Below are 24165 nucleotides of genomic sequence, written 5' to 3' on the forward strand. Positions count from 1 at the left end.
AAATAGAAAACTTAACATTCTGGTTTTAACTTGTTTATTACTATTGACCCAATGGACCAATTTGTAGCATAACATCCAATATTAGCCAAGTGTGCTTTACCATGAATCTACTGACCATCCAAGTTGCCTTATACTTCAACTCTGTAATTGTTCATGTGTTTTATTATATCACAACTTAATGCACAAAACCGCACAGTCCAAAAAAAAACAATGCGAGTCACTCTTTCAGAATCCATGCATCACCCAGAATCTCACAGATGACTGAGAACTGTCTGTGGGCTCAGTCTGGAGTCACATTTGGCAGCTGCCACATAAACGCTGTCAGAAAAGATGATCAGTGTGAGATGACTGTACGATAAAGCATCTGTCTGTCAGCAACACAGAGTAAACAGGTTTGAGTCCAGCCAGGGCAGAGAAGTCCAGAATGTGGTCAGTATTTCTGTGAAAGTTTTAGTTTTTTTTAATTATGTAAAATTTTGCGCTTCGTAGATGAAGTCTCAGAAGACAACTGGACAAAAAGGGCTCCAGCAGCAGTTCGTGCTCTCAGTTCATATGTGTCATAATCATGGGCCCACTCCACATTCCCCCATTGGCGGATCTATTTGACAGACAAGGTAAAATTATAAAATAAGTATTTAAAAATGATTCTTAAAGTATATAAAAGTCACAGGGAGTATACCTGATACTCCTCCTCCAGTCTTGAGAGCAGCACAGCCTTTTCTGCTGACAGGTGCCTGTCAATTGTAGCCAGCGCCAGCACAACCGACTTCAGCTGAGTTATCATGTACTCCAGCCCTGCATTTAAAAGGAGACATATTGAGTAAAATCTACTTTTATGAGATTTTAAGCGTGATGTCATGGTTTTCCCTCATCAATAGCTTACTCAAAGTGAAATTTTGAGTTATTCATGTATATTTGACCAATCCTGTATAGTCTTGCATGCAGAGCTCGAGTGCCTCCATCTTCACTCACAGCTCTTTACTTAAAAGGTGGTATGGACGATTTTTTTCAGCAAATTTATCATATTTCCTCGTGGCGTGGATAAATCTTTTGTCCTGCCACGCATCAATCATAAAATGCACCTACCGCTCACCTGCAGCCGCGTGCGGTTCGTCCCCACGTTTCCACGTGCCTAAGCGCATGGATCTATCATAATATAGTTCCCTCAGTGTACGGGACAAAATGAAGACGGAGAAAGACAGTTCGAGCTGACGCAGAAGTGGACAGAAATCTACGGGAGACGAGAGATGCGATGCGCTCCGTTGCGCTAATAAACAAACGCACGTGTGTGTTGTATCAGTCCGCACGGGGGAGTGCGCATGCGCACTTCCGCCTGCGTTCTCAAATCGCCGAAATATCGTCCATTGCGCCTTTAATTGTGGTAATTTGAAAAATTCAGACCCAGGGTCATACAAAAAAAGAAAAAAGGTTAGAAAAATGTTGCAGAGCAACCCTAACCCTAATCCTAATGGTCGTGTGGCTCGCACATGGCAGACATAACCCAAACCCAAACTGCAGAATTGTCCTTCCGCAGTCATATCCCCATTGCTGTACTGTCCTGTCAAATAAACCCTACGGGCCAAAGTATCCATAAAAAAACTTGCTACCCTGAAATGCCACTATAAAGAGGTAGAGCCATCAGACAATCAATTGTGTGTTTTGCCATTAAATATTAGAGCCAACTTAAGCCAAACAATAATTTAATCTATATATTTGTATTATTTTTTCAAAATGATTGACAGATGTATGTTACAAACCTTTTAGTAAAATAAAGAAAAGTCTCATTGTTACCAGTTACTGCATGTTGTAAAGTGTGCAATATTAATGTAATTGGAATGTCTTATATGTCTTAGTTCTAATATTTTAGATGGGTCGTGATTGGGCTTTAAGTATTTTTTTTTTTTTACCGGTCAGGGACCAAAGGTTGTAAGATTTGAGGTGTTGTCTGAAAGTATCTTTGGTTGCTTCAGGAATCTCAGGGCCCAAAATGTTGGTTGATGAACCAATAGTGACATTATATCTGCAGAATGAAAAAGCACAAGAACAGTTACACAAGGTTTTCAGTTCCCATGATAATTGTATATAATAATATTAATATAAACCGTTTTTGTACAATGTGTACCTCTGGAACATACCTGTTCTCAATCCAGTGAAGCACAGGGTCCCACTCATTGATTTGAAGATCTACTAAACCATAAGGCTCTTCCACTCTATAACTGCAGGATCAACAACGTCAGTGCAACCAATACCATAAGTAACAAAACATTATAGAAGAGGTCTAAATTATAGAAAATAGATTACCATACTGTGTCCGTCTCTAGATACTTCAGCGCAGCATTGATCATTTGGTTTTCATCACGTTGTGTGGGATTGTCTAAAGCTGTGTTGCAGAGTGTGGTCTGCAAATTGAATTTGGTGAAACATTTATTTCACAAAACAAATCTACTTGATCTGTGGAACAGCAATGGTATCTCACCAGGTGCATGGTGAAAAACTTGAGTGTGTCTTGTTGAGCATCCCACTCTGTCGCTATGGCGATGGCCAAGGCTTCAGTTGGTGCTGTGAACAACTTTCCTCCAGGAGTTTTCAGCTTCCTTTTGTCCAAATTGATCTCGTACAAACCATCTACAAATGAGCATTCAGGTTGGTTCAATAAAACAGCAGTGATTTATGATGTAGCTACTTCATTCATTAACGTCAGGTTTGGTACTTACTGCCAGCCTGTGATATGCTGACGTTCTGATAAAACCGTTTTCTTTCTAATAAACACAGGGAAGATTAAATATCTCTGAAAACGTTCAGGTAAAACAATGTGTTGGAAGACAATCTCTTACCTCCAGGTGCTGTAGCGTACTTCACACGAGAGTGAACATGCTTCTCTGGAAACCTTTTATTGTGCAATAAAGCATTCCCAAGCCCAACGTTACATCTCAGTATATTCCGCAACATTTTGGCAAAAACACATTAGCTAAAGACAGCTAACCGATAATGTAACTCAAACTGAGACGATTTTTGTACGTACTTAAATCAGCGTTACATGCAAAAGAGCTACCATTGTTCAAATCATAAACTATATCTTGTGTAACATTAAACACATACTCAAAAATTGTCCGTGGTGTTTTGTAGTAGCTCAGTCGTTCAAATTCACGCATGTGACCTTCCCTGTTTGACAGAAACCCATTGGTTCCAATATTGTTGGAAATGAAGTTTTTAGCCGGATTCACGCCATGTTCCAAACAGCACAAAAAACTACACTCAAAATATCACAGACGCGTTTCCGCAATTTGAACCAATCGTTGCTCAAAACCTTGAAAGGTTGATTGCATTGTCCAATCAGAAACGCTGATGCTCCGTCCAAACGCCGCGTCGTACTCCACTTACTTTTCTGGGAGGCTGGTGACTGGTAAACGAAACAGTGGCGAAATCACGCCGAATTTGGATGTCGTTGAAGTCCATTAGTGATTTCTACCTTAGTGTAGACGCCCACGGAGCCCGGAGTTCACACGGCTGTTGACTGCGGTCAGTGCCCGAGCAGCAAAGCGGGAGCCATGCCTGTCCCCGCTGGCTACGTAAGCGAGTCCCCCGCTGCGGCCTTCGTATCCTCGGCCTCGCTTATCCCGCCGCCCCCGATCAACACGCAGCAGCCCGGTGTGGTCACGTCGCTGCTTTACAGTGGATCCAAGTTCAGGGGGCACCAAAAGAGCAAAGGAAACTCGTATGACGTAGAAGTCGTTTTACAGGTAACACGTTGACGCTGTTTTCACTGTCTACTCGAGCTGTCAGTGGCGTTAGGCGATCTGTCAAACCGCGGTGTGATTGACAGCTGGAAAATCAATGAGCACTGGCCCGTGCTAGCCTCGTTTGCATCTCTGTTTACGGCCTTCTTATCCTACTATTTGTAACCATAAAGGAACTGTTTACTCTAAAAGGTGAAAACGTAATTTATTGCACATGCACGTCATCGTCAAATGCACATGCACGCCATATTTTCGTCGCTAAATCAGGCTCTTTATTTTCGCTTCATGGACTAAAAACAAAATGAGAAGAGTTTAATGGGTCTTTAAAATCGCATCTGGTCATTCATGTTGAAATCTTCTTGTTTAGGCCTACGCGTGTGTAACATTTCTGCTCTGTTCACGTGTAGCATGTGACCATGGAAGACTCCTACTTGTGTGGGTACCTAAAGATAAAGGGCCTAACAGAGGTGAGAAGAGAGACACTTCGATTAACCACACAAACATTCATTATTCTGCCCCATACCTATTGTACAAGCCCATGTCAAGCTGTTCACACGTCCACACGCAGCAGTAATCTACATTTTCAACTGACATTACTTGTTCAAACATATATTCTATGTTTTAGGAGTACCCCACGTTGACCACGTTCTTTGCTGGGGAAATCATCAGTAGAAAGCGCCCGTTTCTCACCCGGAAATGGGATGCTGATGAAGACGTTGACCGAAAGCACTGGGTAAGACCAGTGATCATCTTTACTGTTGATTATTTGAATCACTGTGACCTAATTTTCTTATCTTATTCAGGGCAAGTTCCAGGCTTTCTACCAGTACGCCAAGACATTCAACTCCGATGATTTTGACTATGAGGATCTGAAAAACTCTGATTATATTTTTATGCGGTGGAAGGTATTGGCCTCATTCTAACTTCAGGAATATGCCTCTGTTTTTTGAGAACTGTCTCTAATATTTGTCCTCACGGTCCAGGAGCAGTTTCTCGTGCCTGATCACACTATTAAAGACATCAGCGGAGCTTCGTTTGCAGGATTTTACTACATTTGCTTCCAGAAATCCACTGCAACAATTGAGGGCTACTACTATCACAGAAGCTCAGAATGGTAACAGACATTTGGTTGTGTATCCTCCTAAGTGCACGATGCCACAAGAAAAAACAACAACATATATTTCATAAGGTTTTCTAATGAGTATTCCAGACACAGTTATAGGCCAAGTAAATGGTCTGTAAAACATTATCAGAATAAATTTAACTAAGCAAACTTTTGCACAACTAGGTCAAGTGAGTTTTTGTCCTTGCTGTCATGAGACCCAGGATTTCATTCCTGAAGAGAGTTTCCAGTCTTCAGTTACAAGTAAACCGTGCCAGTCCTAATTATAAGAGAAAATGAAGATTCAGCCAACAATTGATTTCTTTGATTTTAAAATCCCAAGAACAATGTTTAGCAAGAAGCAGGGGGAGTTTTTTTTATTTTAATATTTTTTTTAATATTTTCAAACTCTATTTTGATACTATGAAAAATACTTAACTTTTGATACCACAATCATTAAATATATTTCTTATTTTATGCTATTTTCTTTCAGTAAATATCAAGGTTTAAGACAATAGACTGACATTTTAAAGAAACCCTACTTTCTACAATAAATATGTTCTCAAAATAGTTAAAAAGATGATTATTGTACAACATTAAGTTGAAGTTGGCAGGCCTGATCTTCATCTTATCCCAGTAATGATCTGAACCTGACTGTGAGAGATATAATGACATGAATCAGCCTGTTCTCCAAAGTCTGGCAGATTCATCCCTTTACATTTCTGCAGTTTGTTTTATCCCCATTACATTCTGACACGTTCCTGCGTTTGCCCGTTCCAGGTACCAGTCCTTAAACCTAACCCACGTCCCCGAACACAGCGCGGCCATCTACGAGTTCCGGTGACCCTGGTGCACTGTGCCGAGCGTCTCTGCAGGTGGACTAGGCAGAGGAGTCCGCACAAGAAGAAGAAGAAGAAGAAAAAGCTGCTGAGGAGGAAACCGCGAAGAGAACGAGCAGAAAGGAGATTCTTTTTTTTTTTTGACTCTTTCAAAAGAAGTGCAAAAAATAATAATTTCTGCTCGACGCTTGGACACAGGCCGGGGACACTGAATGAATGTATGCAAGACTGAGGAGAAAGGGAATGTTGGTACATCCGTGCAAAAGAGAGAGAACCAGCGGCAAAGACTGGGTGCGGTGCGGTTAGTTTAACTTTTCTTTTTTTCTTTTTTTTTTAACAAACGTTTGGCAAGTCATTTCAAGACACTTTTATAAGCTGGAATGCGCTCTCCGCTTGCTCGAAAAACGTACAAGGATTTGACTGAAGAATCCACCTCGAGATGGAAGTGTGGGAATGGAAGATGTCTTGGTGCGCGATCAAAGGTTTTTCAGGTTTTCAGATCGGAGCTTTAACTAGCCGCTAAGCTAGAGCGACAGTATTTTTGGTGCGTTCTGTCGAGAGGGCTTTCACGACACGGTCAATGAGCGGCACTTCGGAAAGGCATTGACATCGAACACCGACGTTTTTTAAGGTTTTTTTCAATTGCTTGGGAGATTTTTATTAATATCGCACATGATTGCCGTGGATATTTTGTTCAGTTACATTTGCACAAAGAGGTTTTTAATATTTTACCCAGTTTTAAAGCTTCAATACGACAACACTTACAACATGTGAACCCAAACTATTGTTCATCGTTTGACCCTTGACTATGCAACATTTCCCAGATACACTTTGCAAAGAGTAGATTCTATCCCTAGAGTATATCCAGATCGATCTATGGAAATATTTTTGTTAAATTGCCTATTCAAGATCTTCCCTGAATCATGTTCCCTTCCCCTGTGATGGTGCCATGTTTTTAAAGTCTATCAGAGTTGTATAATACAGTAGAAGTGGAGTGTGACTGCCTGAGATTAAGATATGGATATGATTGACAGGTGATTGTAAAGAATGGATTATGGAATAAAAAAAAAATCTTATAAGAAAATACATTATCTGTGTTGTTCTTAATCCCACATGACCACACAAACAGAAACAGTAACTGGTTTATTTATCAGAGCTGAAGCTGCAGTGCCCTCTGCTGGTTAAGAGTGTAATACAGGTAAATATTTGAAGAATTTGGATGATTATCAAACTGTTGTGTCAACTGTTAAAAATGATAAGCAGAGTTAGAGGTTGTTTGGTCAAAGACAACTTTGGACATGCTAGAGGCCTTCAAATAAAATATAAGTTAATTCATTAATTTACTGTATTTCAACATTAGGCTTCTGGCTCTTGACGTGTGAACTTGTACTTTAGAAATATAAACAGTAGAAAATAAAACTAAAAGTAACAATGTGTCACAATAACAATCCTTGTGCTAAACGTGACAGCTGGAAACGAATGTGGAATGTGGCTGTTGTTATACTGAAATTAAACTACGTATGGAAAGTAACCAAATACAAAAGTAAATGTGCTTTTTAGGTACCTACATTTATTTTGATTTCACTACATTGGAGAGCAGTAGCTATCATCCCTTTAACTGGTCTGAAAAGTAAATTTACTTGTTTTTTAAAAAGGTATTTTTTGCACGTTCAAGGTAACATCCTGCCTTGAAGTTTTGAGTTCAAAAGCTAGATTTTAGCAAACGTCATCAGCATAAGCACAATCCTTTACTTTTTAATCTAAAATAGGCCCACATTTTAATTTCAATACTTTGACGTAGTTTTTCTTTTGTCTCTTTGCACATATATCTGTACCTTATAAAGTAAATGCCGTTTTCTACTTCTTCCACCAGGTAATAAATAATTCTAAGATAACCATCTACCTGTTCTACTGTTTTGAGCTGTGAGCCTGTTCCGCCTGTGGCCTGAGGGGGGCAGTAGCACAGCGGCTGTAGCTCTTGTAAATCTGTGGAAAAGGTTAGTAGGTGAGTACCATGGATCTATTATATTATCTGTGAGTACGTGATAAAACATGGGTCACTGATAAGCTTTCCCCGAGGTCCAGTTTGAGCAATATTTTGGTGGTCATGGTCCAGAACATCACGCTGTTTTTGCCACTTTTACATTATATTATATGTTATTGAGTATTATTTGGCTTGGTTATTTTTCACAAATTACCAATTAATTATATTTTATATCAAATAGTGTAATGGTGGTCTCAAAATAAATTGAAGTTGATTTTAGGTAGACTAAAAAACTTACACGAGATGTGGATCATCTCTGACTTTCCTCTGCACAAAACCTTACTGAATGCAGCGACGTGATTGGTCGATTGATGTTACATGTAAAAAAAAAAAACGCGGGCTGAATTTTGACGCTCAGGCTGGGTCGCGGGCCGAACATAAACGTAAAACATAAAACTATTAAAAATATAAGAAACAAATAGCTTTATATAGCCTACGCTGTTTTGAAGCAATTACTGAATCGGTTTTTTTTTAATTACAAAACGTTTGTTCTCATAAACTGAAATGTATTTAGAAAAACAAGTGTAATTTCACCAATACTGTGCTTCAGTTTATGTGCGTTACAACTTCAGAGTTGATCTACACATAAACATTTGACTTTATAACCAAATAAACTTCTCAAAATCTAAAAAAAAAACTTTTAAATGTACTAACTAACATTTCCACGTCTGTGTAGTAATCTGTACACCTGAACTGACACACCACTAAACTTCTGCTCAAAAGTGCTTAAAGTGCGCAACGCGCTTCATTACGCCTCAGCACTTCTCCCTCGGCAGTAGAGCCCCATAGGGGAGGGGCGGCCACCGGCGGCATTGTGGGATAAAAACGGTTATGAATGTAACTACGGTGCTATGAATCGATTAAAAAATATATATATTCTTTTTTTATTTATTTTAAATTCTAAAATTTAAAATGTTCGGCAGGCCGGATTAAAACGCCTGGCGGGCCGGATTTGGCCCGCGGGCCTTGTATTTGACACATGTGCTATAAAGAGTCATACCAATAACAGAGAAGTAATTAAAGCAACCCTGTTAACCCTGCGACGAGCTGGCCCCTGTCCAGGGTGTACCCCGCCTAAGGCCCAAAGTCACTGAGATAGGCTCCAGTCACCCGCGACCCCGAACGGGAACAAGCGGTTTAAAATGAATGAATGAATGAATGAGTAAAAACACTGATAACCATCCAAAAATGTTTTACTGTCTTTTTGTTTTCTTCTGTAGTTTGCAGTAACTTGTTGAGTAGCTAGAGTAGAGTTTATAACATTCGATCCAAAAAGATGAAAGAAAACAATATTTTTTGTTCCCATTTTGGGTAATTGCTGGTACCTTTGCAACAAAGGAAAGAATGTCCCGTACCAGAATTTATTCATTTTTTAATTCTTGGGCCTAATCACTCCTGATAACTATTTGAAACCAGTTTTATTTGAACTCAATTTCGGAATGTGATCAAGTATTTGGTTTGGCAGGAGAAAGAACCAGCGATTGGCCATTTATGTACCATTGGTGAAGTTACAACATACAGTAATTCTGCGACAAATGAAGTAGAGCAGTTATCATACTCGACCTCTGAGCACTATGACATCACGGGCATGAAGTAGACAGACCTTATATGGCTACAGGCTTGTGTTGCACTTTGTAATGACCCTGGAAAAAATACTCAACTAACATTGTGAAGTACGATCGGCAGCATGCCCCACTGTCGCTGTCGGTCACTTTGTCGTCCACGTTTGGTCGGTTCCGCTGTCATATGCCCCGGCTGTTTGGCGTAAAGCCTGTGGATTGAGGCGTGGTGCGCCAGGAAAGTGGTACGTGTTGCCCGTTCGTTTAGATCCTACGTAAAGGGGCTGTTGTACTAACGAGACTGTCCATAGGTAACTGGGAGGTCAATGAAGCTGCTGGTGGAGCGATGGCACTGAGGATGACCTGCTGTCTTCTCTTCTCTTGTTCTTGGTTTTGCTTTGTCTTGTCTTGTTTTCTTCATACATTGTTTTATTTTCCTGTAATTGTACTGTCCTGGCGTGGCGTGGCAGGCTCCGTGAGTTGAATGAGAAGTAACCTGAATGTATATAACATTTTAACTGAAAAGTGTCTGCCAATAACGAACCCGCGTGTCCTTCACTTTTAATTTCGGTCCTGGGCCTATCCCAGGTGGCGTTGTTGGTGTTGTTAATCCATCTCCTAAACTAAAATATGAACAGAAATGCCTGTAACACCCTCGTCTTGCCACAAGAGAAAATATTTAAACAATGTGGTCCGCCCAGCTTGAACAGTGAGGATCTAGACTTTTTCTTTACTACAGTGTCAAATGTTTCATGGTACGTTAAGTGTTTTGTATGTGGTTGTTTTTTCACTAAACTAAGGAATAATGTATGGTTTTATGAAAATGGAAGCAGTTACTTGTTTTCTCAAATAAATGCATTCCAAAAAGAACGTTGACTTGATTACAGATTTATCAGACGAGTGCACAATGCTGACCTTAAGGAAATGGATTTTCTCTGCAGATTGTACTACTGTTGATACATGGCAATAGCAATTCTTTGGCCAGGCACAGAAATGTAAGTACAGTTGTAGATAAAGTATATAACACTCTTGAAATTCATCACTTGCATGTTTCCATGGAAAAAGAATGTAAACAGATGATTATTTCAGCGTAAACCAAACATTTCCAAACCTGCTGCGATGCATTTCCTTCATGATATTGGGCGAATGTCTGGATACAAATAGAATGTGCAAAAGACTGAAATTCTCTCTTTCTGGCAACCCCCATTGTGACCTTTAGATTGAATGGAATCCCTTAAATATTTAGGTGTAGTCTTTCACATAGATTTGTTTACAATCTTAGAGGAAAAACTAGATTCCTTTTTCCTCCACTATAAAGAATCCTACACGTTAGTTCAAGTCAAAGGATGGAATATAATTGAATATTTTACAGATATTTAGTTTTGTGTTGTAGTTTTCCCTTGTCGAGAAGGAGGGTCTGAGCACAGGGGATGTTGGGACATTTGCTAATTTCCTATAAACATTGTTTAGTCTGTTTTCGCTGTTACTTTGCTGTTTGGACATTACAAAAATAAATGTAATGGAATTTCTCTTTCTATTCTAGACTGTTCCAATTTCCATTCCCATCCAGCTGTTTGAGTGAAAAAAAACAATCTCAAGATTTAAGGTATCAAATGAAATCTTGGAGAAACAGGACTTGAAAGAAAATAAAGACATGTTAAATGACACCTGCTGCTTTTTGCACATCTTATGTCACAGTTATTTCAAAATAGATTAAATTCATTATTTGCCTCAAAATTCTACACTCAAAACCCCGTCATGAGAGTGTGAAAGAAGGCTGTTTGAATTATTTGTAAATGTATAAAGAATAAATAAATAATAAAGCACCTTGATACAATCCTGTCTTGGCGGATTGTAAAAGCACGTCAAGGATAATTAGAGGAAACACGATGTACCTGAGCTCAGGGATTACTTATTTCATTATTATTGTATTACATAACAAGGTGTGAGAAAAGTGAAGTGCAGTGAGTTCACTCTGGATGTGGTGTACGTGACATGTCACTATGAAGAGGCGGGGCTTATCAATTCTGCAGATTTTTACTGGAAACCAATGGAACAAAATTCTATTATTAAGCTGTTGTAGCTCAATATTACGTTTTACATTGAACAAAATGTAAAATAATAATCTACTTATGTTGCAGTTTGATACTAAGTACCTAAAAATAACGCATAATATGTCTCCTTTCAAAGCATCTCATCTGCAGAAATTCCTCTCGATCCAAATACAACAGTGTGTAGTTCCTTTGGGCATTGACCAACACAGGACAAGAGAAAATTACAACATGTAAGTTGATGAAACAAAAGGCTATTGTTTCCATCGGCAAATACATGACACAACTCTCAAGGAAGCCTGCCATTCGGAGAAACGTGGCTCACGTTATACACAGGTTTTGTGTACGATGGCGTGGCCACTTTCCTGGCACAGGCAACACAAAATCTTCTCAGCTTCCTTCTTGGTTAAACAGGAGTGGATTTGGTCTTTCTTCTTTTTAAGATAAGAAAATATAAGATAAAATAACACTTTATTTGTCCACACAATGGGGATACTTATAGAAAGCTTTAAGAAAAAACACTCTTAATAGAAACGCTCTTATAAACAAGAAAGAAGAAAAGCTGCACATTAAAAGCCAATCTATGCAGTGCAATAGTTAAAGAAGAAGTGTCATAGTTTTGGTCAGAAGTGTGCAGGTCCAATAGCTCCAGAAGGTCCAATGTCTGCCTTGCCGTATTTAGTTTTGTGGTATTTATAGAACTTCCTTATAACTTCATTTTACAACGCATAAGGACAGTTTGTACATTTGCTCACGTCATAAAGCATGAGTGTTCTCACGCCTCTGCACAGACTCTGTACATTTTGCTGCACACTACAGGATCGGTCATCAGTAATGTAAGTCATAAAGAATGCAGTTTCTTCCTGGTGCAAAAAGTCCCAAAGTTTTAAAAGAAAGCAACAACAACAATAGTGATAAGAATGGCCATGAATGACCAACAGCCTTTAGGGCTTGTGAGTTACAGTTACAGGTAGAACTGACTAACTAAACAGAAAACTGATGCCTTGAACCAGGAAGAAAATCAAACAATTACATTCCCAAGAGCCACTAAATAAGACTCATCATTATAGACACAGACAATCCATTTATCACAAGAAAAAAACACTTTATTCACATTTGCCATAGGATTTAAATTGGAAACTATTTGAACACAATTTGATTCAAAGTCAATTAATTACAAAGCTTTATTGGTTTATGGTTCAATGATGGAGAATATGGGGGGAAGGTCATACTTTAATTATGTGTTTGCTTTTGTGTTAAATTTGAAAAATTGTGACAGCACTTTATTCCAATTCAGCACATTTGAATAAATTGCTGAAGCTCATTTAAAGTATTTGTGGTCATTATTATACTCTCTGCTTAAGTAAAAGTAAAGATACAGGAGCAGAGTACATTAACTCAAGTAAATGAGTACTATGAATGTACTTTGAGAGTAAAAAATATTTTGGTTTGGGAACTTACAAGTGGTGATCTTCATAAACGAAGTATTTTATTACGCCATGTTAAAATACTCACTCCTCTCAGGGAAACAAACTGCTGCCAATTGGCCACTACCATGTGTTTTGGGACTATCCGACCGTCCGGAGATATTGGGATTAATGAAGCCCCGATTGTTTTCAGAACTTTGACACAAATTGAGCTGGCAATCAAGGACTGGACCCAAATGATAACTGACTTCTTAAAATACTTTGACAATGCCATGTGTTGATATATGGCCCAGATACAACTGTTTCTTCAGACTCTTTTACGTGGTGTTCTTCTGCTCTGTGTTCTGGACGGTCAGGATCATTTACTCACAAAAAATGTGTTTTCAAACCCAAGTCATGTTCAGTGAGCAAACGACTGAATGCAACGGCTCTACTCAGAATTATGAGTTTACCCCCACAAAGCCTGCACTGATAAGCAAATGTTCAACTCATTCCTTGTGTATAAAACAAATTAAAATTATACATTGTACTTAACAAATAAGTATCCTTGTAAAGACTGTAAAAAAAGACTGTTAAAACCTCCAGATACATCCAAGACAAGTGTAATTGTATAATTAGTTACAGTAACATAGTAATACATCAAATCAATGACATAGAGCTGACTTCTTCAGTGCTCCATCAAGCTGACAGCGCAGATGATGGTGCAGTTCTACACGGTCATCATTGAGTCCATCCTCACCATCACCGTGTGGTACGCTGGAGCCACAGCCAGGGACAAACAGAGACTACAGCGCATTGTGCCTCTGCTGAGAAGGTGATCGGCTGCAGACTTCCATCTCTGCAGGACCTGTACGTTTCCAGGGCTCTGGGACGTGCAAGTCGGATCACAACTGACCCTTCTCACCCTGGACACGGACTATTTGAGGACCAGAACCGCCACAAGAACAGTTTCTTTCCCTCTGCCGTTGGACTCATGAACACTTCTAAACACCTGTCATCTTAACTACAATTTAATCAATCATTCACTGCACTGTTCACTTTCTGCACTTCATCTGTAAATTTAACTGTACACTTACAGTACATAGTAACCCTATTTTTATTTTTATCTTATGTTAAAAAAAAAAAACTTCAATGCATGCCCTTTTAAATTCTATATATCTTGTTTTTATTATTGCTCATCATTGTATGTTGCACTGAATCACCAAAGCAAGTTCCTATGTTTGTGAATTGTTTTCATTGGCAATGGCAGTAAACTTTTCTCTGATTCTGATTCAATCCGTTTTCTGCCAGACTTCACGCTCCTCGTGGGCAGACTCGCTTCTCCTTTGTGACCCTTATTCCAAGTCCAAGACCACCAAAGTTATCTGCTATTTATCTGGGCGTGTGTGAAATAACCTACACAACGGAACACAGACGTGTTATTATCAAATCAAGCTAATTTAAGTAAAAAGCCTATTGTAGAGGTTAATGTGCAAACACACTATTGTAGCCTTCCTATTCTCAAACCCAAGCCACTTGTAAAATGAGGTATTGATAAAATAAAATCCAGGTCATAAACAAATTAAAATAATGTGCAAATATTTTAAATAGCGTTTTAAGGGGTCTTTGACAAGGTTTAAAAGGAGGATTAATTGTCTGGTGGTGACAAACACAACACAAAAATAAAACAAATTACAAATCAACGCTCACTTAAACTCTTGTTCGTCCACATTTGTCCTCCAGGCTGAACACTGGACATAAAGATCTCCATTGTTGTTCAGGACAGGCTTTTCTCTGCATGTGTCTTCTGCTCTGGAGAAGAGGCTAAAAAACATCTACAACAATTCACAAAATGTCTTTTTCAAGTTAAGTCATAATTATTTGTAAAACTATATTTCTTATGTATATTTATTTCTACATAGTTTTAGCTGTTTTAGCAAATATTTGGTATTATCATACTGTTCACTGTTTTTAATACATTGTCAAAATGGGATTACATAGCGTCACTGTAGCTTATTTTCAAACTGCACTGTACTATACTTTTAATATAATCATTTGGATCATCTTAACCAGGAGTGTAAAATAGACATATAAAGACATAGCTACTAATATATCAAGCTAATTTTTGACAGCGCTAGCCCTGAACATGTGCAATACTTGACTGACTTAATCATGTGCAATACCGTCATATTCATGTGCAATACTGACTTAACCATGTGCAATACTGACTTAACCATGTGCAATACCGTCATATTCATGTGCAATACTGACTTAACCATGTGCAATACTGACTTAACCATGCGCAATACTGACTTAACCATGTGCAATACTGACTTAACCATGTGCAATACTGACTTAACCATGTGCAATACAGTCATATTCATGTGCAATACTGACTTAACCATGTGCAATACAGTCATATTCATGTGCAATTACTGTCGTACTCACAAGCAATTTAGGCAATTCATGTGCCTATAACTGATGTAAATAAGAGTGTTCACTTAACATTAGTATTAGTATTATTTAGTCTTATGCTAGCTATTTTTACTTTATTGTTATTTATTTTATTTTATTGTATTATTATTTTATTTTAGTTTTATCTTTATCTTTTTTTATTTTATTTATTTTTCCCTCCATTCCCTATTAAGATATGAGAGGAGTTTTGTTAATAAGAGTTTTTTGTTTTGTTTATAAGAGTTCTTCTATTAAGAGTGTTTTTTTTTTAAACTTCCTATATCTGTCCTTTCCCCCTCTATCTACTGCGTTGTAACACCGAAATTTATGTGTGGACATTAAAGGATTATCTTATCTTATCTTATCTTAAAGTAACAGAAAATGCTTAGACTCACGTGTCTACTCGACATGGCTGCCATATAAAAGAATGTCATTTTCTTCTCTCAACATTTCCTCTTTCATCTGAAATACCAGTACAGTGATATAGTAGTGCATTGAATTCCATACCTTTGGTGCACACTTTAGGCACAGAAAAGAAGGCCATCACAGAGAAGCTGAGCCGACAATCAGGGACTGGACCCAAATTATAACTGACATTCTTAAACTGAGAAAAAATATTGTGTATTGTTTCTGTCTTTGTTCTGTCTTGTACAATTATTGTGCCTTTTTTCCTAACTCATGACCAAGTTACAACAGTTTTGTGACTAGATATTCATCATCCAATAATGCAGGAAAACAAGTTTCTAAACCCCGTATAACTATTTTAAAGATGCTGTTTACTCCCCACCCTCCCCACCCTCCGCACGTGTCCCCTCATGTGAGGAGCGTCCTGCTTTGACAGCCCTCAAAAGAATCCCGAGTCAAGTTCCCTCTGTCCAGTCGAGCTGATTTTTTTTCTTCCATTTTTACCACCAAGTGTTGACATTCTCTGAGGTCATTCTCCAACGGGACAATCCTGACCTTTTCCCCTGTAATGCTCATTGCCACGTGAGCCCCGGGGGTGTGATAGATGTCCTGGCAAAGCATCAGAGGGAACATTGGGGATGGCCCCCTCTGTGTCTGGCCCTCACGTGATATACTTTGAAGATACACCTGCTCGCCCTTCGCCAAAAGTCCACCACGCCCCATGTACTGTGCCTCAAGTCTGCGGCGCTCCCCAGCTCTCCACACGCGCTCTTGATAAGGGATATTGAAGCCAGATGACAGGTGTAAGTGAACGCACGTGCAAAAAGTAGTGGAAATGTGCATGGCAGTGTCCGTGGAAGATGACTCGTACTCGTGAGGGGGCGGGGTCGCCGTCAAATCCCAACAGGACGAGGAGAAACAGAAACATTGGTGAAGTTATTAAGTATACATTTTCGGAATTCAGGGGAAAAAAACATCAAAAACAAGTCAATTCAGCAACTGACATGAAATCCGAGGAAATTACTAGCATTTTCATTCAAATTTTCATTTTAATTGCTATTTTGTTTGACTTTCCGTCGCATCTAAATGAAACAAAATGGTGAATCCCGACTTCACCATTTTACTGCATGTCCTCCCGACGCTCTCATTTCCCATTTTATGCTGTCCTTCCAGTCTAACTATAGAGAATAGTTACGCACACGCCGAAAAAAAACCCTATGTGGAACATCCTGTACTTTCTCATATGAGGCAAGTGTTTTTGTAGAGCGCAATTTGAAGCCAATGTACTTCAAAATACTTGTAGCTCATGTGCAGAGCTAAACACAGCCTAGAACAGCAGTGGTTCCCAAAGTGGGGGTCGGGTCATGAAGCATAAGCTGGGTGTCGCGATATGATTCCATAATGTAATTTGAAAGGATGACACTGTATTCCATCCAAATTTTTTTAAATTAAAAATGGTATGTCTTTGTGACATTGGGTTTGATAACATAATGAAAAATTAAAACATATACAAATAATCCTAATTTTAAATTTTGGGACAGACTGGGTGAAAAAAGTGGCCCGGGAGTTGAAGTAATATTTGCTCCTGGAAGTCCTATTTTCAGATATTTAAAAAATGTCTGAAAAAATAGGGGTAATTTCGGGTACTTCAAAAAAAAACAAAAAGATGTATTGGCCAGAGTTAGATGATATCTGATATGAACTGATATGGCTCTTCATAGTGGCATTTTATTGTAGCAAGCAGCAGATTGTTTGCCCTCCAGAAATATTTGTCTGATTGATATGAGTCTGGTCACAGTTTTCTTTTATTCCTTATTTCTTTTTCTTTAAAAAATCTTTTGGCTTGTTAGCTTTATTTGACACAGGAAGGATTTGTAGTATATTATCAGAGCCGGACTCAAACCCACAAGACCACCACTTGGCAGGCGTGCTTGCTTTACACTTGCCCACGAGCGGTAGATTGGCAAGATTGACGAGTGAATTGGAAATAAAGCCATTTACAAGGAAAAAATATTTCTGCAGAATCAAGTTCTGTTTGTGTTTGGCGTGGTGACCATTAAAGTCTCAGAGAAGTGTGTATTCTGGATCAAACCCAAGATTGAAAACGTGGGTTTGTCTGTGCTGTGCGGGAAAACAAAGTAAAAATATAGCTGCAAGCGGCAATGATCGGCCCTCGCTACGCCGCCGCCACGCCGCAAGAGGAGGGGGCGCTAACGCGCCCCAATTGTCCTTTTATTACGCCTACTGCTGAATCTGTGACGCTGTCACATCTTCTCCCCTTTGTTTTACCATCAAAAAGCTATTCTATTTTGAATTCTTGACAAAATGTGCGGCTTTGCCGCACAGACACCGTGACTCTTTGAATAAAAATGTGGATAACTTTTGATGGTCCACCACTGAAGATGAGTCTCACCAAATTTCAGGTTAATAGGTCTGACGCCCTAAGAGGAGTTTGTGAAAGTCTAAAGTGTAAACATGTTCTATTTCCCCATTGGAATAACATGGAAGGTTTTGGTCATCGTTACGGCAAAGCCATAACAATTATGACATGGGTCTCATTGACTTTTTTGATGGGGATTCTAAAATTGAGTTGTGTGTCAAATTTCATATAATTTCGCAAAACTAAACATTTAACCTCCATATAAAATCTGTAGGGGGCGCTGTGGCGCCAAATTCATTTATTTCACTTCAAGTAGGTTTAGGGCAAAGAGTTTAACAACTGATTCTAATTTGACGCAATTCGGACTTTATCTGCGCAAACGGCAGAAATGTTAAATTTGGGAGATTTCTGAAATTCTTGCTACAGTTTGCGGCTTCGCCGCTCATAGACCGTGACAGGTATCAAAGTAATTTGGATAACTTTTCTCCTCAGTAGCATTTTCACCAAATTTCAGCTTTTTAGGGCCAACGCCCTGGGAGGAGTTTGTAAAAGTACGACGTTTGGAAAAACTCCAAACTCATGTTTAGCCATTTTTGAAGCAATATGGCCGACATTTGGTTGGGCGGACGGCGTTGCCGTAATAATATTTTTTACTTCTCTTGTCACCATCTACCTCTGCGCCAAATTTCATGATTCTACGATCAGATTTTTTTTGGGTCATTTCCCATCTCTTAATGCATTTTTGGTACATTTGGGGGCGCTGACGCGCCAATTTTTTTATTTTAGAAAAGGGAAATAGCCAGAATGTAGAGAGGCACGATTTTTAGAGGTGTGCAAATTTTTGTGACTTTTCGTCAATGTTCACTGGGTGAAAAATAGGGGGGTCGGTCCCGAGAAGAAGAAGAAGAAGAAGAAGAAGAAGAAAGAAAGAAAGAAAGAAAGAAAGAAAGAAAGAATAATATTCCGATGCGAAAACAATGTTTCCCATTTTTCAAATATCATGAACTATACATTTTCGGAAAGCGCTCGCGCTTTCCTACCACATGGTGTGGGTCCCTGGTCCGCCCACTTTGTGTTTTTGGCCCTCTATACGGTAATAATGTTCAATTTTTGCATTACATGCTTATATGCACGGAACATGCAAGAGATGGGGAACGTATTCGTGAGCTACTTAGCGCAAATGAGTGCTTGATATGGGGATAATTTAAAGTGCTCGTTTAGTGCGCACTTTTGCACGGGCTTCGCCCGTTTACAACGGTAAAGTTCCATTTTCCTACTACTAATTAGTATGCACGGGGCGTGCGTGAGTGAAGGAGTGCGTTAGTGACTTTTTGGAAGTGGGCGAGCGCTGAGCGCTCGATTTCGTGCGCACTACGTGCGCACTTTCGCAGCCGTGCTTTGCACGGCCTTACGAGATTAATAGGCCTCTCGCCAGCTTGTGGCGCTCGGGCCTAATAAGACGTTAACATTCTAAGCTGATGATGAGCTTTACACACAGATCTGAGATTTATGGTCTGGATAACAAAATTAATACAGATTTGTAAAAAAAACTCAAATTAAAAGTTTTGACTTGGAGAAACAGAACTTTTATAGATCTTTACGGATAAGGATTTATTAAAACCAAGAAATAAGACAATGCAGCGACCATTTTAACACACTGAATTTTTATTAAGGCTTATTACTCAGAACTTTCAAGGTGAAGAATTTCTAAGTATTCACAATTTGGCAGCCATTCTATCTATATTAAAAATAAATAGTAAAGAGAGGGTAATTTTATTTTGACTGACAAAGAATGGAAAAATAAATGTACATGAGAAAATATATGTACATGAGGTACAAAAAGTCCATCACGTCATTTCAAAGTGCTCATTATTCACAAGGAAATTCCAACTATCAGCCAGGAGGCAAACATGTTTGTTTGTCTTTCATTTTTATGTTCAGAGTAATTGGACTGAGCTTAATAAAGAGCAACAGACGTCACGTCACCATCGGAATGTATTTCAGAACTGAGTACGTGGGCCTCAGGACTCCTGCCATGGACTTCTGGGACGTGCTCCTGAACAGCGAAAAACCCCTCACAAAACAATGAACGACACAAATTGCATCAACAATCAAGGACTGGACCGACATTATATTGGACATTTGAAAAATTACATTCGGACTTTATTTGAAAATGGACAACTTTGACGGGGCGTTTGGTTTTATGTGCCTTAATTTATCTTTAGGATTTCTGTCTTCTACTTTGGTCTTGTTTTTCTTTCACTGTGTTACTAAATTCAATAGAAAGTGTCTACGTGACTCGGAGTCTGTACAGATATAAACAGGTCTTTCAGGAGGATTCAGGAATCAAAATGAAACTTAGATTTCATGAAGAGGAAACACAGGTGTGACATGTCTATAAACTCATAAAGGGCGATTCTGCAAAATCGCAATTCTTGTTTTCTCCGACGTTTCATCAGCAGCGCATTTGTCCTCGCCCAGTGTGACGCACAGATGCTGCAGCACAAAACGCACTTGGCTCTGCTCCTCCCGCTTTCCTCCTGCTGCAAACGGGACCCGCCTCCCAAACCGGACGGGCTATAAAGGACTGATGCGCTGAGCTGACCTGACACAACGAGCCTGACAGAACAAGCCTCTGGGCAGCAGTCCAAAAGTCATCATCCATCACTGAGGAGCACGATGGCGCAGCGCATACTGATGAACGCACGCGTCACTGGATTTGTCCAAAGAGACGCTCCAAAACTCAAGGTTTGTGTTTCTATAGTGCTTGAACATTTAAAGACTATTTTCATCTGATTGTAACAACGTTGTGCTTCTTCCACAGAAGTTTATGATCTCTGTGTTTTGGTCAGACGAGAGTGAAGTGATTATCTACAGGTCCTTTCAGGAGTTTAGGAAATTCCATGTGAGTTCAGATGGCACTGTGTAAATCTAACTGTTAATTAAATATAGTACTGCACTGGATAACGTTTATTTTTTTTTTTTTTTAAATTTACGATCAATTTAAAAACAGCATGCATTTTTTCTTCCAACAGAGACAACTGAAAAAGAGATTCCCTCTGTTCAATCCTCTCCGCAGAAAGGACAGACTCATTCCCAAATTCAGTGGTAAGAATCTTCTATCAAATATATATTTTTGCTCTTTCTTTTTGTTCTTTTTTTTAACCTATGCATATCTTGGCGTGTATTGAGTATTTCTATAACAATATCCGAACAGTATTTTAAAACTGCTTCAGGCATGTATTGAAATGTACCTGTAAATATCTGGGTTGAGGTTCAAGTCTACCACAAAATGTGAATTGACCATAAGATTAACCACAGAAGAGCTGAAATATCACTTTGAACCCTTGATGTTTCCATCTCTTTTTGAGCTCTTTTTAAATAGTTTTAATTCAAGAGAAAATACTTGATATTCTCCAAAACAACAATTGCAATATTATCCAGTTATATTATACATTTTCCATGTCTAAGCCTATATTAACTGTGTGTAAATGTTCTCAGGTGAGGCAAGGAAGACCAACCTGCAGCAAAGGGGCTCCAAGCGCTCCATCCAACGCATGAGATTTCTGGAAAACTACTGCACTCAGCTCCTCAAATGTGACCCGAGTGTGACCAAGAGTTCGGAGGTTTCTCAATTTTTTACACCAAAAGCCCACGACCTACAACCAGACTTCACCAAGAACAGGTAAGGCACCGTAGTATTGCGTTATAATATTGCGTTTTTCGCCAATTGCAACTCTGGTTTGAACGTCACTTTCATTCCCAGTGTTCTTGTCATGCTGTCGGATGACTTGCCTGACGTGAATGGTGGGGGAGAAAAAGGCCACCAGTCCATTGGCAATGTCAGCCACCCGTTTGTCACCCAGACATACCGCTGCATAGCCCTCTACGAGACCAAAGACACCAAGAACCGAGCCTTTAAAGTCGCTGCGGACGAGAAGCTGGATGTTCTAATCAAAGACCCAGCAGGTGAGAATCCTATCAGACAAGCTAGTCATTTTTAACCCAAATGTTCCTACATACACACCTGCACCTGTACGGCTATGTGCTATCTCTGAGCTGTGTTTGTGTTCTGTGGCTGCAGGCTGGTGGCTGGTGGAGAACGAGGAGAAACGTGTGGCCTGGTTTCCTGCGCCGTATCTGGAATTACTGGATGAAGAGGAAGGAGAGGATGTGGCGTGTCCGTCTGGAGGTAGGATGTCATTCTTGATATCGTGGTCTTAATGAATTGTAGTTTCACACAAAATAACAAAAAGTGCTATTGGACATGTTTTATACAAGGTCTGTGCAGAGAAAAGACTTAAGATGTTAAATGACTCTGCTTGTGTCCTGCAGGATCTCTGTACATCGCACTGAGGAACTACTCGACTCAAAAGGCAGATGAAGTGCCTGTGAACATCGGCTCTGTGGTGGAGTTGCTGCAGAAGTCTGACAACGGCTGGTGGCTAATCAGGTGTGTGACTATTTAAATACATTGTGTAATTATACTGGCTAAACCAAAGAGCACATTTTAATGTGTGACTGTTTTTTTCTCCAGATTTAATGGTAAAGTCGGCTACATCCCGTCCATGTACCTGCAGCCATACAACAACCCTCGTGCTGGTCTCTTCAGCCTCCAGACCAAACTGAACAGCTCCACTCTAAACCTGGCCTCCAGGGGGCCCCAGTTGCCCCTGTCACCCCAGTCCCCAAGTATCAGGGAGGAAGAGGAGGAGGGCTTTGAGCCCAGTGGCCGGCTTCACAAGGCTCGCTCCCTGGACATGCTGTCAGGGAGCTGGAGCCAGCGGCCCCAGGTCGCCCCTGACACTCGCAGAAGCAGTAACATCAGCCAAGAGTCCAACCTGTCCGGCCTCTCCTCTGGGTCTGGAAGCGAGGCCAGTTCTGAAAATGAGGATCTCAGCAAAGACCCCGCCCCTCAGCCCATTCCTCAGTCTGCCCCCCATCAGCACCGAGATTCCAGCTCCGGCTCTAGCACCTTCAGCTCTGAGAGCTCGTCTCAGGCCCCCAGAGTCCCAATGAGACCCAAAACCAATGAGATTCTGAGCCGTTGCACCACCATGACCCGCAAGGCCGCCCTGGCCTCCCAGGCCCGACTGCAGGTGCAGCCCACTGCACTGCATGCTCGATAGAACTCTGTTTACTGATCGCTTAGTTTTGCACACTTTGGCACCCTTACGTCTCTTTGAGGGAAGTAGCTTCAATGAAGCATAATGTATATTCTTTTGACAGCTTCTGCTTGTATAATAATATCTATTTAACATACAGTTACTGTATACACATAAGTACAATATTGTGTTAGCCTTTTATTACAGGAATGATCATGTAAATGACTAAACTATTTAGGATATTTCTGCATGAAGGCCTTCCAGCTGTGGAAGTGACCCAATTATGTATAACTGTTTCAATTATATTTGTTGACTGGCTCATAAATAAAATGTCTTCTGTTATCTCACGTATCTATCTTTTATATTCTTCATTGGTTAAGAGCGCACTCAAGAACGACATACTGCATGTTCATTTTTTGAATGTCTTTCAAAGTTGAAAGGCAAATAGTGACCCCTAACTCGCAAGAAACTAGAGGAATGACAATACTCAAAACTCACACTGTATTTAAAGGTTAATTAAACCATGTTTATATAGCGTTTCAGCAAAGAAATAATGAGTCTACACCATATTCCAGAAGTAGAAGTACAAAATAGCATCCCATTTCTAATGGCAAAATAGCATCCCATTTCTTTCAGTTTCACGTTTTAACGTGATACTTTCACGAAATAATGTGATAGTATCACGTTATTTTGTGATAGTTTAGAATATATACATATACATGTAAAAATAAAATAAATACATAACAATAATAATCATAATTCTAAAAACAATGTAGAAAAAGGGTGAAAGTTTTCACAAAATAACCCTATAGTTTTCATGTTAAAACTTGATGTGTAAAATGAGGAAGTAAATGTTTGTATGAACGAATGCAGAGCTTGTTCATTACTTTTTCCAGTTCTTGTAGTAGTACTAGGCTAGTATTAGTAGTAGTAGTTGGAGTAGTTGAAGTAGTAGTAGTAGTAATATAAGTAGAAGGAGGAGTAGTTGAAGCAGTAATATGAGTTGTAGGAATAGGAGTATTCGAGGTTCGAATAGTCGAACCTGGTATTCAGGAGGAGCAGAGTGGTTTTCGTCCCGGTCGT

General features: G+C 39.6%; 3 protein-coding genes across 4 annotated transcripts; 2 read left to right on the plus strand and 1 right to left on the minus strand.

Moving 5' to 3' along the window:
• Positions 1-132: 132 nt before the first annotated feature.
• On the minus strand, positions 133-3273 carry atpaf2 (ATP synthase mitochondrial F1 complex assembly factor 2). Its single transcript, XM_072455699.1, has 8 exons — positions 2835-3273; positions 2715-2759; positions 2477-2625; positions 2302-2399; positions 2136-2216; positions 1908-2020; positions 680-795; positions 133-598 (listed from the first exon to the last, which is right to left on the minus strand). Exons 1-8 carry the CDS (start codon positions 2947-2949, stop codon positions 461-463), a joined length of 855 nt encoding a protein of 284 aa, XP_072311800.1. The 5' UTR covers positions 2950-3273; the 3' UTR covers positions 133-460.
• Positions 3274-3346: 73 nt separating this feature from the next.
• Positions 3347-6760, plus strand: LOC140368679 (glucose-induced degradation protein 4 homolog). Of its 2 annotated transcripts, XM_072455700.1 has the most exons (6): positions 3348-3740; positions 4145-4204; positions 4363-4470; positions 4541-4642; positions 4721-4851; positions 5620-6760. In XM_072455700.1, exons 1-6 carry the CDS (start codon positions 3549-3551, stop codon positions 5681-5683), a joined length of 657 nt encoding a protein of 218 aa, XP_072311801.1. In that variant the 5' UTR covers positions 3348-3548; the 3' UTR covers positions 5684-6760. The 2 variants fall into 2 exon arrangements, with proteins under 2 accessions (XP_072311802.1, XP_072311801.1); XM_072455701.1 differs by lacking the exon at positions 4145-4204 and having other exon boundaries at positions 3347-3740.
• A 13833-nt stretch (positions 6761-20593) lies between these two features.
• On the plus strand, positions 20594-23138 carry noxo1b (NADPH oxidase organizer 1b). The gene is made up of 8 exons (XM_072455698.1): positions 20594-20725; positions 20802-20882; positions 21013-21085; positions 21479-21662; positions 21744-21946; positions 22062-22169; positions 22313-22430; positions 22515-23138. The coding sequence occupies exons 1-8, from the start codon at positions 20657-20659 to the stop codon at positions 23104-23106; spliced, it is 1428 nt and encodes a 475-aa protein (XP_072311799.1). The 5' UTR covers positions 20594-20656; the 3' UTR covers positions 23107-23138.
• Positions 23139-24165: the final 1027 nt, after the last annotated feature.

Source organism: Eucyclogobius newberryi, unplaced genomic scaffold (assembly GCF_026437365.1).
Source record: "Eucyclogobius newberryi isolate DKJ021-1_F unplaced genomic scaffold, fEucNew1.0.hap1 SCAF_20, whole genome shotgun sequence".
NCBI lineage: Eukaryota > Metazoa > Chordata > Actinopteri > Gobiiformes > Gobiidae > Eucyclogobius > Eucyclogobius newberryi.

What these genes read in the sequence shown, in the direction of transcription:
- atpaf2 (XM_072455699.1), bottom strand. Translation starts at nt 2,949, where the DNA reads ATGTTGCGGAATATACTGAGATGTAACGTTGGGCTTGGGAATGCTTTA. An exon ending in GTACGCTACAGCACCTGGAG is followed by an intron (nt 2,760 to 2,834) that starts GTAAGAGATTGT and finishes TGTGTTTATTAG; the next exon opens with AAAGAAAACGGTTTTATCAG. An exon ending in GACTGGAGGAGGAGTATCAG is followed by an intron (nt 599 to 679) that starts GTATACTCCCTG and finishes TCTGTCAAATAG; the next exon opens with ATCCGCCAATGGGGGAATGT.
- LOC140368679 (XM_072455700.1), top strand. Translation starts at nt 3,549, where the DNA reads ATGCCTGTCCCCGCTGGCTACGTAAGCGAGTCCCCCGCTGCGGCCTTC. An exon ending in AGATAAAGGGCCTAACAGAG is followed by an intron (nt 4,205 to 4,362) that starts GTGAGAAGAGAG and finishes TCTATGTTTTAG; the next exon opens with GAGTACCCCACGTTGACCAC. An exon ending in ACGTTGACCGAAAGCACTGG is followed by an intron (nt 4,471 to 4,540) that starts GTAAGACCAGTG and finishes TATCTTATTCAG; the next exon opens with GGCAAGTTCCAGGCTTTCTA.
- noxo1b (XM_072455698.1), top strand. Translation starts at nt 20,657, where the DNA reads ATGGCGCAGCGCATACTGATGAACGCACGCGTCACTGGATTTGTCCAA. An exon ending in AGGAGTTTAGGAAATTCCAT is followed by an intron (nt 20,883 to 21,012) that starts GTGAGTTCAGAT and finishes TTCTTCCAACAG; the next exon opens with AGACAACTGAAAAAGAGATT. An exon ending in TCTAATCAAAGACCCAGCAG is followed by an intron (nt 21,947 to 22,061) that starts GTGAGAATCCTA and finishes CTGTGGCTGCAG; the next exon opens with GCTGGTGGCTGGTGGAGAAC.